General features: G+C 39.0%; 1 protein-coding gene across 5 annotated transcripts in view; it reads left to right on the top strand.

Annotated features, from left to right (window-relative positions):
* The window catches only part of VPS13C (vacuolar protein sorting 13 homolog C), a 127410-nt gene that overhangs the window by 47348 nt on the left and 62650 nt on the right, over positions 1–17412 (top strand). For 4 of the 5 annotated variants that reach the window (XM_082197992.1, XM_082197991.1, XM_082197989.1 and 1 more), the window contains 13 exons: positions 6009–6151; positions 7399–7552; positions 9685–9761; positions 9889–9948; positions 10936–11089; positions 11178–11294; positions 11547–11650; positions 12514–12681; positions 13268–13572; positions 13685–13832; positions 14675–14774; positions 15982–16118; positions 16725–16881. In XM_082197992.1, the coding sequence (XP_082054118.1) occupies positions 6009–6151; positions 7399–7552; positions 9685–9761; positions 9889–9948; positions 10936–11089; positions 11178–11294; positions 11547–11650; positions 12514–12681; positions 13268–13572; positions 13685–13832; positions 14675–14774; positions 15982–16118; positions 16725–16881 (1824 nt within the window). The remainder of the gene's footprint in view (positions 1–6008; positions 6152–7398; positions 7553–9684; positions 9762–9888; positions 9949–10935; positions 11090–11177; positions 11295–11546; positions 11651–12513; positions 12682–13267; positions 13573–13684; positions 13833–14674; positions 14775–15981; positions 16119–16724; positions 16882–17412) is intronic. The other variant, XM_082197990.1, reaches the window with a different exon arrangement.

Here is a 17412-nt window from a genome sequence, read left to right as displayed (position 1 = left end):
TCCCTCTAAACTTGGCTCTCTGGCCCCATCTTGTGGCTTGAAATAATTACTACACTCCAATGCTGAAACCTCTAATGGAAACCGTATAAAGTTTGTGAACCCAGCTGATTAGAAACTGCTTTAGAGAAACTCCTTCTCCTAACAGCTCACACTTTATGAACTGCTCAGTATAAAGTATATTGACTAGATTTTGGAGCTTATAAATTAGAACCTGGTTTGACTTCTTTCTCTACTTCGACGCCCTCCTCTGGATTATAACTGAACTACACCTGAATCTTACCTGACTTTAGAAATTAGACTTGGGTCTGACAAATCAGTGTACTGATCAACCAATGCCACGGATGGATTAGCCCAACTAGGGGCAAGAAGAAAACAGAAAGATACAGACAGAGGCGATAAATTAAAAACTTTTTTTTTAACTTCTTTTTTGCTCTTTCTCCCCTTCCCCGGGGGGGGGGGTAGAAATACTTAATGGAAAGTTTCCGGGTGTGATAAGTTAAAGAAGCAGAAATTGTATCTGTTATATTGATTTTTCTTCTTCTTCTTTAGGCTGAATCTGTTATACTGTTGGCTTCTGGTTGGTATTTCATTAATAATTAATTAGAATTGGGTGGCAACGGTATAGTAAGCAAGTGGTGTGAATACCTGATATCTCAATACCTAAGAAAATGTCACATACACAAAAAAAAGGAGGCGAGGGGGGGACTCCAATAGAAAGGAGACCCTCAAAGCAAGAAACAGAATTTAGAACAGAAATATTGAAGATGTTTGCAGAAATAAAACAAAGCGAGAAAAATTTAGAGACGAAATTAGAACAGGTAGATAATAAAATCGGGAAGATGGACAAAAAGATTGAGGAGACAGTTAGTGAACTGAAGGGACAGATCAAAGAGGTTTCAAAGAGAGTGGATGAAGGATTTAAGAAATCAAAGCAGGAAATGAAAGAGTTGAAACGGGAAGAAGAGAAGATGAAAAATGAGATTGCAGACTTAATTAAAACACAGGAAGAAATGAAAGACTCTATTGCAATGAATGAACTAAAACAGAGAGAAGTGAATTTAAGATTGAGACACATACCGGAAATACAAAACGAAAATATAAAAGAAAGATTGACAAAGGAAATTGCGCAGTGGATGGACTTACCGGAGGAAGAAGTTGCAAAGAGAATACAAAATGCATTTAGAATGAAAATCAAAATAAATAAGTTAAAGAAATTCCCGGGTGATTGTTTAATAATCTTTAAAGATAGAGAAATGAGAAATTTGGTACTCCAAAGGAATAGAGAGAGAAGATTATACATAGACGGGAATTACATAATTTTATTCAAAGACATACCAATAAGACTGTTGAAACGAAGAGAAGCTTACAAACCGCTGGTGCAATTACTTAAGAAAAACAAGATCGACTTTAGATGGGAATTCCCTGAAGGAATTTCGTTCTTCTATAAAGGTGTAAAAAGAAGACTAGTAAGTCCGGAGGAAATAGGAAAATTTACAAGAAGATATAAAGAACTACAACAAGGAGAAGAAGAGGTAAAAGGAGCAGAAGGAGGAGCAAGAAGGAAGGAAGACTCTACATCAGAAGGAGAAGAAGAATTGACCGGGAGAGAATCAGAAGAAGAGGAGGAAGAGGAAGAAGGAGAAAGGACAGAAAAATTTTAAAGTAAACTCAAATCCAAACAGCTAAAAGAATGACGCTAAAACTATGGAACTGGAACATCAATGGAATGAACGATAAGAAGAAACGGAACGGAATTGAACATATCTTGAAAAAGAAAAAGTTGGACATCATATGCTTGCAAGAAACGCACGTGGCAAGAAAGCATAGGAAAATTCTGATCAATAAAAGATTAGGGAACGAATTTATATCCTCGGATAAAGAGAAAAAAAGAGGCGTTGTTCTATATATGCAAAATAAAATCGAATCACACCAATTATTTAAAGATGAAGAAGGGAGAATCATTGCGGTCCAAATTAATTGGCAAGGGGAAAAACTAATAATTGTTGGGATCTACGCACCAAATGGGAACAAGACAGAATTTTTTAGATCGCTCGAAGAGAAGTTATTTGAGTATATGGACCAAAAAATTATACTAATGGGAGATATGAACGGTGTGACTTCAATAGAAATGGATAGATTAAGAAAAACGATGAATAAAGAAGGGAAACTACCCAAAACTTTCTTTACGATGACGAAGAACTGTAACCTGGTAGATATGTGGAGGCTCAGACACCCATTGGAGAAGCAGTTTACCCATCACTCAGAACCAAATCAATCTTTCTCAAGAATAGATCAAATATGGGTCTCGAACGAGTTAACCCCAAGAATACAAAGAATTGAAATACAAGCGAGGGTGATCTCCGATCACAATCCAATAGTAATGGAGTTAAAAAGTTTGGAAGAACGATCTTTTAGGTGGAGACTAAACGACAATTTATGGAATGACCAAAAGTTTGTTGAAAAAGTACAAAGAAATCTAATTGAATTCTTCATGAATAATATGGATAAAGGGACAAAAACGAGTGTGGTGTGGGACGCGAGTAAGGCAGTGATGAGGGGCCTCTGCATCCAACAGAATGTATGGAAAAGGAACAACAAAGAAAGAGCGACAAAAGAGATTCTGAGACAGATTATGAACAATGAACAAAAGTTGATTAAAAAACCCAACAACGTGAAGATAAAACAGGAAATAAAGATTCTCCAAACCCAATTTGCAATGTTAGTTAATAAAGAGGTTGAATGGAACGTGAAAAGATTAAGACAGATAAACTTCGAGTTCGCCAATAAATCAGGAAAATGGCTCGCCTGGCAGGTTAAGAAAAAAAAAGAACAAAACACAATTCATAAAATTGAGTTGAATGGAGAAGAAACATCAGAACCGAAGGAAATTAGGAGAGCGTTTACGGATTTTTATAAGCAACTATACAGAAATAAAGATAGAAATAACAAAAGAAAAATAGAAAGATACTTGAAAGAAAAAATGGTATGGAAGATCCCGGTAGATCAAAAAGAACAGCTGAATGCACCAATATGCAAGGAAGAGGTAGAAGAAGTTATAAAAGAGTTAAAAAGAGGGAAAGCACCAGGACCGGATGGATTCACTTGCAGCTACTACAAAGAAATGAAAGACATATTAATGGTTCCGTTGATTAAAGTAATGAACAACATCTTAAAAGAAAAAGATATCCCTGGAACATGGAAAGACGCATTTATTACAATAATACCAAAACAAGATTCGGACCCCACACAAGTCAAGAACTATAGACCCATCTCGTTATTAAATATAGACTATAAGATTTTCGCAGGAATTCTAGCTAAGAGATTAAAAAAGATACTAGTAAAGATTATACATAAAGATCAAGAAGGCTTTCTACCCGGTAGACAAATAAGAAATAATATAAGAAGCATAGTGAACGTTATTGAATATCTATCTGATAGATGCGATAAACCAGCAAGCCTAATATTCGTAGATGCGGAGAAAGCCTTCGATAATGTGGTTTGGGAATTTATGTTGAAGAACTTGGAGCTTATGGAGGTGGGTCAAGACTTTTTTAACGGCATTGAAGCAATATATACGGACCAGAAAGCAAGATTGATAGTAAACAACTCTATCACAGAAGAAATAAAGATATGTAAAGGTACAAGGCAGGGCTGCCCACTTTCGCCTCTACTATTCATTGTAGTTTTGGAAGTCCTTCTAAATGCAATTAGACAAAATAGCCAAATTAAAGGGGTGACATTAGGAGTAAATGAATACAAAATCAAGGCCTTCGCGGATGACGTGGTTTTGACGGTGGAAGAACCCATAGAAAGTATAAAAGAGATATTAGAGGAGATGGAACAATTCGGAAAAATGGCAGGATTTAGGCTGAATAAGAAAAAGACTAAAATGATAGTAAAAAATATGGATGGCGATAAGATCAAATTATTACAACAAAGAACGGAAATTGAGGTCGTGAAAAAGATTAAATACTTAGGAATATGGCTTTCCGATAGGAACATAGATTTATATCAACTTAACTATATCCCAGTATGGAAAGGCATAAGAAGAGATTTAGAGAGTTGGGCCAGAATGAAATTATCATTCTGGGGAAGAATATCGATGGTAAAAATGATGGTTCTTCCTAAGTTGCTATTCCTATTCCAAACTATACCCATAATTAAAGACATAAAAATATTTAAAGAGTGGCAAAAGGCGATTTCAAGATATGTATGGGAAGGGAAGAAGCCCAGGATTAAATTTAAATTACTAACAGACACAAAAGAAAGAGGTGGCTTCGCCCTACCAGACATGAAACTTTACTATGAGGCAGCATGTCTGTGCTGGATTAAAGAATGGGTAAAGTTGGAGAATAAGGAATTATTAGATCTTGAAGGGTTCAACAACAAAGCCGGGTGGCATATGTATTTGTGGAGTGACAAAAAGAAGGCAGATAAAGGATTTACGAATCATATTTTTAGAGGTGCTCTAATAGAGGTATGGAACAGATACAAAAACATATTGGAACCAAAAATCCCGCACTGGTTATCCCCGTTAGAAATGATGTCTGTAAAAAAAGTTAATATGAGAGGGAAATGGGGAAACTATGGAGAAATGGTTACCAAGGAAGGAGGGAAGTGGAAATTAAAACCCTATGATCAAGTTAAGGAGTTAACACACGATTGGCTGCATTACTTTCAGATAAACGAAATGTTTAAAAAGGAGTTGAAGGAAAGAAATTACGTAGAAAAAGAGTCAACTTACCAAAAAGAGATAATAGATAACGAACATAAAATCCTGTCAAAAATGTATAAAATACTACTGGAGTGGCATATGAAGGATGAGGAAGTGAAAGCGGTGATGGTACAATGGGCAAGGGACCTAGGCTATAATATTCAACTAGAGGATTGGGAAAGGTTGTGGAAAGAGAACATTAAATTTACGGCTTGCATTTCACTGAGGGAAAACATGATGAAAATGCTCTACAGATGGTACCTGTCACCTGCCAAATTGGCAAAGATCTATAAGGTGGACAACAAGTGCTGGAAATGTAGACATAAAGAAGGGACTTTCTTCCATCAGTGGTGGGAGTGTAAGAAAGTTAAAAGCTTTTGGGAAGAGATATATAACGAGATGAAAAAGATGCTAAAATATACTTTCGTGAAAAAACCAGAAGCATTTCTATTAGGTATCGTAGGGAAGGATGTCAAAAGAAAGGACTGTAGACTTTTCCAGTACGCGGTGACAGCTGCCAGAATTGTGTTAGCCCAGAAGTGGAAGCAGGAAGGAGTTCCAACGGTGGAAGAGTGGAGAACAAAACTGACAGAATATGCTGAATTGGATAAATTGACAGGGAAAATCAGATATACTAAGGACCAGAAATTTATAAAGGACTGGGAGAAATTTGTGTGTTATTTGGAAAATAATTATGGGGCAAAAATAACGCTAGTGGGATTTAAAGAGGCTTTGTAAAATATAAATAAATATTGTTTAGTAGAGATTATGAGGAAGGATGGAATAACTGGCAATAGGAACAAAAAAGATGGAATGTGTATTAAAAGCTTAACTATGAACGATGTCAGCAACGCTGATGGAAGTCCAAAAGGAAAATGATTTGTTGTACATATGGTTTTACTTTTATTGTTATTTTCTCTTTTTTTCCTGTATATGATATTTTCTTTTTTTGAAACTCTAATAAAAATTATAAAAAAAAAGATACATTTATCAATGTAGTAGAATGATAGGGAAGCCTTGGTGAGCCATGCTTTGAATTTGAGCATACTCAGAATAATTAAAAGGTGATTCTTTTGACTTGGATAATGTATTAGGACTTTTAGTTAACATCCTTAAAAATATGAAACAGGTTAGAAGCAGAGAGCTCTTGGTAACAAAAATAAAAGAAGTGATCAGGTTGTTTCTGTTTACTGACATATTTGAGGCTGATCAGTCCACCATTGGGGCAATGTTTTTATGTAGTCTATTTCTACTCAGATAACTTTTTTTTAAAAAAATATCATTTGTTCCTTAGAATCTGATGATGAGTATTTTGATGCCGATGACTCTACTATATCTGGAGAAAGAACTTTCCCCAAGAGAAAGGAACTAAAGACTGAGCTTGTGACTGTTCAGGAAGAGCTCACAAATCTTCAACTGAAGTTTGAAATTAGGGAGGCAAGTGTTTCTCCCCCCGCCCCGAAGACTAATTCAAATGATAAAAGTTGAATACAGTGGTGCCTCGCAAGACGAAAAGAATCCGTTCTGTGATTCTCTTCGTCTAGCGGTTTTTTCATCTTGCGAAGCAAGCCCATTGACGTATTAGCGGCTTTTAGCGGCTTATCGGCTTATTGGATCAGCTGATAAGCGGCTTAGCGGCTTAGAAAAAGGGGGGGGAGGGAAAAAAACCCCGCAGGAACTCGCAAGACATTCTCGTCTTGCGAAGCAAGCCCATAGGAGATTCGTTTTGCGAAGCACCTCCAAAATGGAAAACTCTTTCATCTAGCGAGTTTTCCGTCTTGCGAGGCATTCGTCTTGCGGGGCACCACTGTAATATATTTTCAAAACAAATGGGCTGCTGCAGTTGGCATTGACATCTCTTGTTGAAATGGAGCATGGGCATTCTGCTGTAACCAACCTGACTTCATCTGATATTGGTGGAGAGTTGGCAGTGGTACACAGCCTGATCAGTTAAAGCAGAATTACTACATCAGCTGGATGCTCCCCTGCAGGGCATAACTCTCCTTAGTGTTCCTTTTCAACTGAAAAAGTTAAACTGGGAAGCAGGTAGAAAGTTGTTTCCTCCCCACTCCTGTGCTGTGATGACCTAATCTGTTGGACTAGTATCAAAGATGCCTTTCAACACTGTAATTGCCACTCAGTTAAAGATGAAGGGCCATTGCTCTGTCTTGCATGTGGAAGGTCCTAAATTCAATCCCCAGCATCTCCAGGGAGGGTTGAGAGAAACCCTTGCCTGAAGCCTTGGAGAGCTGCTGCCAGTCAGTGTAGACAATACTGATCAAGATCGACTAGTGATCTGAATTGGTATAAGGCAGCTTCCTGTGTTCCTATGACTCAGCATAATACTGAGCATTTCTCCTCTGAGTCCTATTGAATTCAGTGGGACTTGCTCACAGGTAAAGTAGGGTCAGGATTCTAGCCTTGGTGAATTTATTATATCAACTTGGCAGATGAATAAAAACATCCCCCCCGAATTTACTTTTTTTAAAATGAGGTGTTTACATGGACAATGTTAGAAAAGGCATTCTTCCTACTGTCATATATATCCTCTTCTAGGATGGCACCAGTCACTTGTCATTGTAAGTAGTTGTTTTCTCCTCTTGTATGGTATGGAAGAAATGTAGGAAGGGACAACACTGGGTTTGAAAGAAGTTATATAATACTTATCCTGATGCTTTACTTAGGTGGTTTTGGAGCTCACTAAGCAACTACAGAGAGAAGAAACAATCCTTGTATTTAATGTGAAGCAGCTTGGAATGGAAGCAACTGACAAAACTTATCACTTGAGAGCTGTATCTTATTTGAGGAAAATTAGCCTGGATTATCATGAAATTCAAGGTAGCTTAATAGATTAAATAAGGACGTGTGTACTTGTGTGATAGAACGTACTGATTTATTGCTATTATTGTCCTAATTGCTTATAATGTTTTAAATTGTTTTTGGCTGCTTTTTAACTTGTGGTTTTTAAAAATTTGTGGTTTTCGTTATTTTTTAATTTAAGGGATGTAAGATGTGCCTGGGATGAGAGGAGTCAGGGAGAAAAGGGGTGGCTCCTATTGCACCCCTTCTAAGACAAGGTTCTTGAGCAGGTAGTTGCAGACCAGATCCAGGCACTTTTTAGAATAAACTGATTTTCCAGATCCATTTTAGTCAGGGCTTAAGCAGTGGTGTTGGCACAGAAACTGCTTTGGCCGCCCTGTCAGGAGAGAGACAAGGGAAATATGCCCCTTTTAATTCACCTCAGCCTCTCAAGTAGCTCTTGATACAATGAGCTATAGTTTCCTTCTGGAGCAGCTGTCTGAGTTGGCGGCAGGGGCGCCGACTTATAAAAAATATTGGGGGGGGCCATACCGGGGTCCATACTGGCGGCAGGATGGCAGTGGTGCTTTTGCATGCAAGAACCGGCCTGCCCTCCCCAGGCTTCGCGCCGGGAGGCGGCCACCCCCTCCTACCACGTCACCTTAGCCGAACCCAGAAAAAAAGCCCCGCTCCGGCGGCGGGAACTCCCGTCCCCTCCATTCTCCCCTCACCCCGGTCCTTCGCCGGCGACGAATACGCCGTTCCTCGGCCCCGCGGCTCCATTCCTTTCTAAAGTCCCGCCGCTGGGGGTCTTCCTCTGACTGACCGACCTGCCCGCCCCTTCTCAGGAGCTCCCGGTCACTTTGGGAGGCGCGCGCCGGAGTCCCCTGCACGGTTTTTGGCAAGGTGCCTAATAATTATCTTAAATTATTGGGGGGGGGCAGAGCCCTCCAAACGAATTTTTGAGGGGGCTCGGGCCCCCTCAGGCCCCATGGAGTCGGCGCCTATGGTTGGCGGTGGGTGGCACTCCTTTTACAGTGGTTCTGGCCCTACTTGAATGGACGTTTCTAGAGGGTGTTACTTGAGGAGCGTCCTTCAGCCCTGTAGAATCTTCAGTGTGCAGTTCCCTACCTAACATATACATGAAACCACTGAGTGAGATTATCCAGAGCTTCAGAGTATGTTGTCAGCAGTATGCCAATGAGAGCTCTACTGCTTTACATCTGCAAGTTTGGCAGTGGATGTGCTGGACCGTTGTCTTGCCTCGGTAATGGACTGAAAGAGAGACAACAAAAGAAGCTCAGTCCAGCATGTACATAAACTGGGGGTACTTTTGGATCCCTTGCTTTTGCTTGAGGCTCTGGTGGCCTTGGTGGTGCAGAGTGCCTTCCATCAGCTATTGGTTGGTGGCCCAGCTGCACCCTTATCTGGACAGGAATAGCCTAAGGTCTGTTGTCTACTACAACACGTTATACATAGGGCTGCCTCTGAAGATGGTTCGGAAACTTTGGTGGCTAGGTAGCTCTCTGGGGCAAGCCAGTTTGAGCATACTGCACCAATCCTGGCCTGACTGCAGTGGCTACTAATTAGTTACCAGGCCCAATTCAAAGTGCTGGTTTTGACCTAGAAAGCCTTAAATGGCTCAGGACCACGATACCTCTAGGACCACAGCCTCCCCCCCACACACCATATGAACCGACCTGGACCCTGTAATCATCATCTGAGGCTCTTTGCGTGCCTCATGCACAAGAGGTATGGAAGGTGGCAGCATGAGAATGAACCTTTTTGTGGCTCCTGCTTGTGGAATGCTCTCCCCAGGGAGGCTTGCCTAGCACCTTATCTTACATATCTTTAGGTGCCAGGCGAAAACATTTCTCCATAACCAGTCCTTTGGCTGATTAGCAATTTATTCCTGGTGTCATGCAGGCACTGGGGTGGGTTATTCCTGCATGACACCCTCATAAATCTACACTCCAAGTAAGTACCAATTGTACTTTCTACTTGCAATTTGAATTTCTTTGGAAGTGACTTTTGTCTTTTTGTGACTCCTATTTAAAGGTGTTTGGACCATAGTTCTAGAAAATGCTGTGCCCGATACCTGTTGTAGATTTTAAAGCTGATGCCAATTTTTGTGAAAAACTCTTAAATAAAGTTCTATGTTGTATTTGCAGGTAAAGAAAAGCAACTTCATTTAATTAGCTCTTCAGATAAACCCGGGTTAGATCTCCTGAAAGTAGAATACATCAAGGTAAGGGTTTGGGGTTTTTTTAATAACTATTTTTTTTAAAGCTGAGTAAATATAAAATTGGAACCTGCGTGTATGTGGATGGTGTTTAGTTTAGTCTCTTAACTATCACGTTTGATATTTCCTTTAGGCCGATCAAAATGGTCCAGGATTTCAGACAGTTTTTGATAACACTGAACAAACAGTTCGGGTAAGCAACATCTAGGACAAAATCTAGTACTGGCCTGAATCATGATTCTTCAGGTTGCTCTGTAGCTTATCACTTTGCAGGTAGCGGGGGCAGGTGTGTGTGAGGGAAATGGTATGGATAGGAGTTCGATTGTTGCATTTCTTAAACTTGTAATATTGTCACTTTTGTCTCATTCTCCCTCTGGGTTGCTTCCTCCTAGCTTTAGGATATTTTTTTAAAAAATAAATCCTGTTGCAGTTTCATTAGCTTGCTAAGATGAGCTGTCTGCCAAGAGCTAACTTTGAAATTATGATGGGACCCATGGTTGTTCATGCCCCACATAATATGTCTGCATCTGAAGAGAGGCTGCCCTTGTCTCCTGTGGCCACGTGTGGTGTGTCTTTCCAAAACATTGTGCCCAAGTAATGAGACTGAAGGCCAAAGGGCTTTCTTTTCTTTTTCTTATGCCCATCGCTAAGCAAGGTGTGCTTCATGGTACTGCAGTTACTGTTTGGCTTGCATTTTCCCCAAATATTTCCAGCTAGTTAAATGGAAAGAACACCCTAAAAATAATAATAATAATAATAATAATAATAATAATAATAATAATAATAATAATAATAATAATAAATTATTTATACCCCAGCCAAGGCCGGGCTCAGGGCGGCTAACAAGCAATAATAAAAACAAATTGAATGAATACAGCTTAAAAACAAAATTAAAATACAACATTAAAATATTGAAACGTTAAAATATTAAAATGTAGCCTCATCGCAGGAGGAGAAAGGAAAAGAAAAAAGAAAGAGGGGGAGGGAATCAAATTGGCTCCAAGCCAAAGGCCAGGCGGAACAACTCTGTCTTACAGGCCCTGCGGAAAGAATGACTTCTTCATTCATATAAGGCTTCTGTATTTTTCCCCAAGTGACAGAATGTAATCTATTATAGTAAACACATACTATGTGAATAAGGAACTCCCACTATCTGTGACTCTTCTCCCTCCCCAACTAGGTGTCCTTCTCATCATTAAACCTGCTGCTACACACGCAGGCCCTTCTCTCGTCTCTCAATTACCTCATGGCTGTTGTCCCGTCAAGGGGTCAGAGTACAGGGTCATTGCAGATACAGGAAGGCAAACAGAACAAAGAGGCTAATTTGAAGAAAGGTATGGTGAATTTCTCATTTCAGTGTAGCTTATCTGAAAATATTCCATGAATTGGCTCACATCTCAGCAAAAAATCTCTTCCTCACAGTGACAAAACCACACAAAGAAAAGGATGTGTTTGATTTCAAAGTGTTTGCAAAGTTGGATGCCTTCTGTTTAAACATTTGTGATGCAAAGAACAATATTGCTGAAATCAAAATTCAAGGTAAGGGGTGTGTGTGGGGGGGACCTTTTAAGAACTTGTTTCCAAAACTTGTATCCAAAACTTGTAATATAGCTGAAGACCTTGATTTAATTTCTTTGAGGATTCATGGCTGATTTCTTATGTTCATATTTTTGGTTCACTGTATCGTCAAGGTTCACAATGTGTAATAAATAAATGCACAACTTTAAGAAGTTGGCAAGAAAGATAATTTTGAAAGGTTTGAAATTGCATGTACCAATTCTTCTCTCTCAGGTCTTGATTCATCTTTGTTTCTTCAGTCCAGTCAAACCATTCTCTTTGCACGGCTGAAAGATATAATTGTTACTGATGTTGATTCAAGGACAATTCATAAAAAGGTATAATATACTAAAATTGAATGTTGTTAAATAATTCATATAATGGTGTTTCACTAGGACTATTATTATTATTATTTTTAAAAAAGATTCAGTGAGCTGAATTACAAGCTGCAAAACTGGATAGAAAAAAAATGCTTAGGTTCCAGTGGACAGGTATGCAGAATAAATGGCTACTTGGTTAGGAATCGGTCTCCACCCATGGGAGCTGTTAGGAAGGAACTGAGCACTTCTTTTGACTTCTTAGTGGCTCACGTGATGAATGCAAATGTGGTTTGTGAGGCTGGCTGCAGAGGAGGAAGCATTCCATACCCTGCATTGTGACTGAAAGCTGTTGGGCAGGGGGAGACTGAAGCAAGATTTTCTTCTTCTTATGGAAGCCAGTTTTACAAATTGTCTTTGTAGGATTGATAAGGCAAGAGGCATCATGGATGTTTTCTATGTCCTGAAGCATCTCAAATATTTACTTTTTATTTTGGGAAGACAGGAATAACCACCGTCTAGTGCAAGAGATGGGGAATGAATAAATAACCACCTAACAATAAATAATAACAGTGGCTGGTGGGATAGGACATTTTCCTTGGGTTAGCTAAAAAGCTTCCTTGCTTTGAAAATATTTTATGAGACAATCACATACAGGGAATTCTGTCTCTGAAATGGACTGAATAGACTGACCTGTAAATCCAATCTGAGCTGATAAATCTACTCATTGAGATAATGCTAATCTTCAGAACTTCATTCCTAGAAATGGAGATAAAACTCACATGCACCTAAGATAATTTGAACTGCTTAAATACCTGTGTGTGTGTACACTGATCTAGAAACTGAAAACTATATGTACTTTCTGCCCCCCCTTCCCGTTTTAGGCTGTTTCTATAGTTGGTGATGAAGTCTTCAGTTTCAATTTGGCATTGTATCCAGAAGCTACTGAGGGAGAAGCCTACAGAGATATGTCCAAAGTGGATGGGATAATGTCTCTCAAAGTGGGCTGCATTCAGATTATATACCTACATAAATTCCTCATGTCACTCCTGGTAAGACCCAACAATCAAGTGAATTTGCATTATAATGCCACGTATAGAATTAATAGGAAGCCTTTGCATTACCATGCAAGATGATACAGTTTGGTAATTGTATGAGAGTGTTTTGGAAATATACTTTTGGGAATTTATTTAGGTTTTCTTTCCTCTTCCAAATAAAATAGGCTCTCATATTCATTGGATTCAGCCTGATTCAGTCTCCTAGAGAAGCAAAAGTTCCGTATGAAATTATATAAACTTCTTACAGATTTGAAGCTCTTAGTTCCATTTTACCAGACTAGTTGCCTCTTGCTGGGCACGAAAGGAAGTCAGACTTTGATTTGGATTAATTAGTTGCTTTGCCATCAGTTACTGCTCCTGCTTTGTCATGAACTTGTCTTGCTAAAGTCATCACTATGCCATCTTTCATGAAGAAGGATGGACCTACATGTTAAGTAAAGATCTGGGTCTGAGAATCTGAAATCTTTCCTGAACAGCTGCAACTGTTATAGGGGAAAGTTTATGATGTATTAATACAAGGGATATTCAATAAAATGAAAGTGCCACTGAAGAAATCATCACTGCTTTTTTCCTCTTGCAGAATTTTCTGAACAACTTCCAAATTGCCAAAGAAGCCTTGAGTGCTGCTACGGTGCAGGCTGCAGAGAAGGCTGCCACAAGTGTGAGGGGTTTGGCTCAGAGGAGCTTTCGTCTTTCCATGGATATTAATCTAAAGGCTCCAGTTATACTCATCCCTCAGTCTTCAGTTTCATCTAATGCTATTGTGATAGACCTGGGATTGATCAAGATACAAAACAAATTCAGTTTGGTGCTGGCTGAGGACTGTTCACTCCCCCCAGTCATGGATAAAATGGATGTATTATTGACACAACTTAAGTTGTCAAGGTGAATTAAACTTTTCTTATCCATGTGCTGTTGAATCAGGATAGTCAGAATGCTGTTTGGGGCTGGTCCGTCATGTTATTCCAAAACAGTCATGTTGTTTGTTGTTACTTAGGACAATCCTGCAACCAGGTTTCTCTCAAACTGACATCCAAATTCTACATCCTATTAATCTGAACCTTTCTGTGAATCGCAACCTGGCTGGAGAATGGTATCACAAAATACCAATGGTGGAAATCAAAGGGCATCTAGATGCAATGAATGTAAGTTAATTTTTGTTTTCAAAGGTATGCTTGCATAGTTCTTTTTATTATGACAGATATCTTCAGAAAATGTTAAGACTAATGCAATGCTGCAGAGAAACATGCCAAAACATTTAAAATGTGGCAAAACTTCAACTATGTGAAGCTGTGTATATGCTCACTGCTAGGAAATGAATGAATGAATGGGTAAATAAATAAATAAATAAATAGAGTCAAACCAGGGAATGGCAGGAGAGAGTTGCTTAGCCTCCCTGCTTAGCAGCTGACATGCATGGTAGTACAGCAGCAGCCACTATTCTGTGCTGCCTCCAGAGTTTCAACTCTAGTTGAAGAGAGAGTTGTGTGGAGAAAGAACTGGAGAGCCGGAAAATATTAAATTGATCATAAAGGGACTTTTTAAATGGATAATTATTTTATTATACAACAGACAATAGCAAGAGCATAAGAAAACTTTTATATAGAGATCATAAGTAGAAGTTTTTAGTTAGCCACTCAAAAAATGTAACTAATTAGGTTATGATTAGAGTGGGGGCAAGAAAGAAAGCATTATATCTCTGGTGACTTTTGCTTTGAAGCATTGCTGGAAAGCAGGTTGTACTGAGGAATTGGAACCCCGTGATTAAACTGCTGTGGATGCAAGAATGAATCCAATACTGCAGGTCTCTTTGGCTTGTCAGATACTTGCTTCCTATTACCCACAATATGATGGGCAATAGGCAGCAAGTATCTGCCTGTAATTGGTCAATATAAGAAAAATCCCTGGCATTTACCAGCAGTTGAACATTTGATAGAAGTTCTCAAATTCAGAGACAGATAATTTGACTTTATATGCCACTGTTTAGATCATTCTAAGTCAAGAGGATTTGAATGTTCTGCTTAAAGTAGTGACAGAGAACCTTGCTGAAGCAGATCAAACCACAAAGCCACTAGCAAAAACTGAAGGTAAGTCAGTCTTCATTGTAAAATGTGTATGTGTTTTCCCTTTCCTTAGTAGATTTTCATTTGGAATGCTTCATATTGCTGAGGCTTGGATTAGTTTTAAAAGTTAGGATCATAGGAGAAGAAGCATTTCTCAGGTTCACCAGACATATTCTTCTCTCTTGAATAAAATATCATGAAAAGAGGACTGGAAGTAATTTTCTTCTTAGGTGTGGGCTTGAGTCTGATTAATTTATGCAGTGCCAAAAAAATAAACGAGAAATAAGGACTGCTTAAGCTATTGAGCAGGAATTTTTGGTTTTTCCTTTCCCTTGGTAACTACAGTGGTGCCCCGCAAGACGAATGCCTCACAAGACGGAAAACCCGCTAGACGAAAGGGTTTTCCGTTTTGGAGGTGCTTCGCAAAACGAATTTCCTATGGGCTTGCTTCGCAAGACGAAAATGTCTTGCGAGTTCCTGCGGGTTCCCCCCCTCCCCCCTTTTTCCCAAGCCGCTAAGCCGCTTATCAGCTGATCCTAAGCCGCTAAGCCGCTTAACAGCTGATCCGCTAAGCCGCTTATCAGCTGATCTGCTAAGCCCGCTAAGCCGCTAATAGCACTAAGCCGCTAATGGGCTTGCTTCGCAAGACGAAAAAACCGCAAGACGAAGAGACTCGCGGAACGGATTCTTTTCGTCTTGCGAGGCACCACTGTATAGCAGATGGTGAAAACTGCTTCCTGCTTAGTTATTATTTTTGGGAGCTGTGTAATCAAAGCATACGTGAAAATTAATGCAGAAAGTAGTTGAAGTCCCTTAAGAAAACTATATTCAAATGGATTATATTGAACAGTGAGTGGCCTTTTCCTATCTTAGCTGTTTATTTTTTAAAACTTTGTAAATAGTTTGGTCTTTTAGGTTGCTTGTTTTGGTCTCCCATCCCCCTTTGTTCTCCTTTTGTGAATTTTGTCTGGATCAATCCATGCCAGCCAGTGTGGCTTTTGGAATTAGTATAGGGTTCTGTTTCTTCAGAGGTGATGAACGCATGGCATAGCGGGCAAAGACCTTTCCTGGTTTCCCGTCTTGAAGCATAAGAGGGCAGCAAAACTCACAATGCCACGTGTTCAATATCTCTGAGAAACAGTCTCCAGGTGAGAACCATTGTTCCTTTTTTGGGAGGAATAACCATAAAAATGCTGTTTTACAAGTGGAACTAACCTGTCTTTCGTATCAGCAGGAAATGGAAAACAAAAGACAAAAACACTGGTAGCTGAGAAAGAAATTATGTTAGAAGATAACTTACTGGGCACATCAAAAGAAGTCCTGCAGGAGGATATTACCAATATGCTGCTAAACTTTGAAATCAAAGAGGTATGACAGCTTGTTTGTCTCTTTAAGCCTAAATGTTGAAGTTTGTTTTATTTATCTGTGCTAGAGACAATTACTTGACACATGAAAGCCTCTAAGATAGGCCCATAAATCTGTGTTGTTAGCAGTGTAAAATATGCCACTTCTCTCATTTTCTGGTACAGACTAAGGCCTAGCTTCCCATTGCATGAATGAGCTGTGATGAGTCTTGGCTTCTCATGCTAATATCATGTCCCCTCTCCAAGGAAAAGTTTTAAAGTTTTTGCTTTTAAAGAAACCACAGTTCCTTGTTTGTCTGAACTCAGGGAAACTTGGTTTGATTAACCTATGGCTACTGAGAACAAAAGAAGTTTTGATCAAGGCTCCTTCTCAAATCATAGTTTCAATGAAACATAGCCCACTGAGTTCAAAAGTCGTGGGTAACTAGCAGGTATCTATAGTAAATGCTGAACAGTATTCATGATGATCTGCTCTTTTCACTTGGGAGTTGGAAACTAGTGTTGGCAGAAACCATGTAAGTGGTGTTGATTTCAACTATATATGGTTGACTTTTGAGTCTTCAAATGCATTCTGTTGCAATTTTTGAAATGTCCTGTATTTTTCTTTTAGGTTGTAGTAACATTAATGAAACAGATAGACAAGAAAAGCTGCCCTTTGCACACATTAACAGTGTTGCAGCTTGGAACTGAAAGCAGAATTAAAACACATTCCATGACTGCTACAGCATATCTTAAAAAAATCCACATGAAGTGCCTTGAATTCACTGGTAAGTCAAGGTTAACTTAGAATTTGACAAAATAATGTAATTCAGGTGGTGCAAACAGTTCTTCATGTGGCAATATTAAATTTACAGATTGTTTTCCTACATGTTCAATTTGTGTTCTTTAATGTCTGATTCTGTGTCCATCTATGATTTACATAGAATCATAGAGCTGTAGAGTTGGAACCCTCTGCTTTTGAATGTTAAAGGTAGTTTCTCAGGACCTTCATTGGCTGCCTCTGTGCCATAAGTTTTACTCAACTTTTTGTTTATTGTAATTGAGTGTTTATGTGTGTTTATAGGTTTTTGAGAAAACCTGTGATGAAAAATAGAAATGTATAAATAGTGTAGTTCTTACACTTGTAAGATTGTAGTTGGTGGGTGGAGGTTTCTCACAGAACTTTCACATTTTAATTTTTTTCCCTTCAGATTTTCCTAACGTGGCCAGTCTTCCCTCTCATTTGCAGTGTATCCTGTTAAATGTCACATATTTAATTTAAGGGCTGAACCTGGTACTTGCTACAAATAATTTAAGGA

This window comes from Podarcis vaucheri, assembly GCF_965113315.1.
Source record: "Podarcis vaucheri genome assembly, chromosome: 14".
Lineage (NCBI taxonomy): Eukaryota > Metazoa > Chordata > Lepidosauria > Squamata > Lacertidae > Podarcis > Podarcis vaucheri.
The sequence above is the reverse complement of the archived record's forward strand: the minus strand, read 5'-3'. Positions and strand labels throughout refer to the sequence as shown.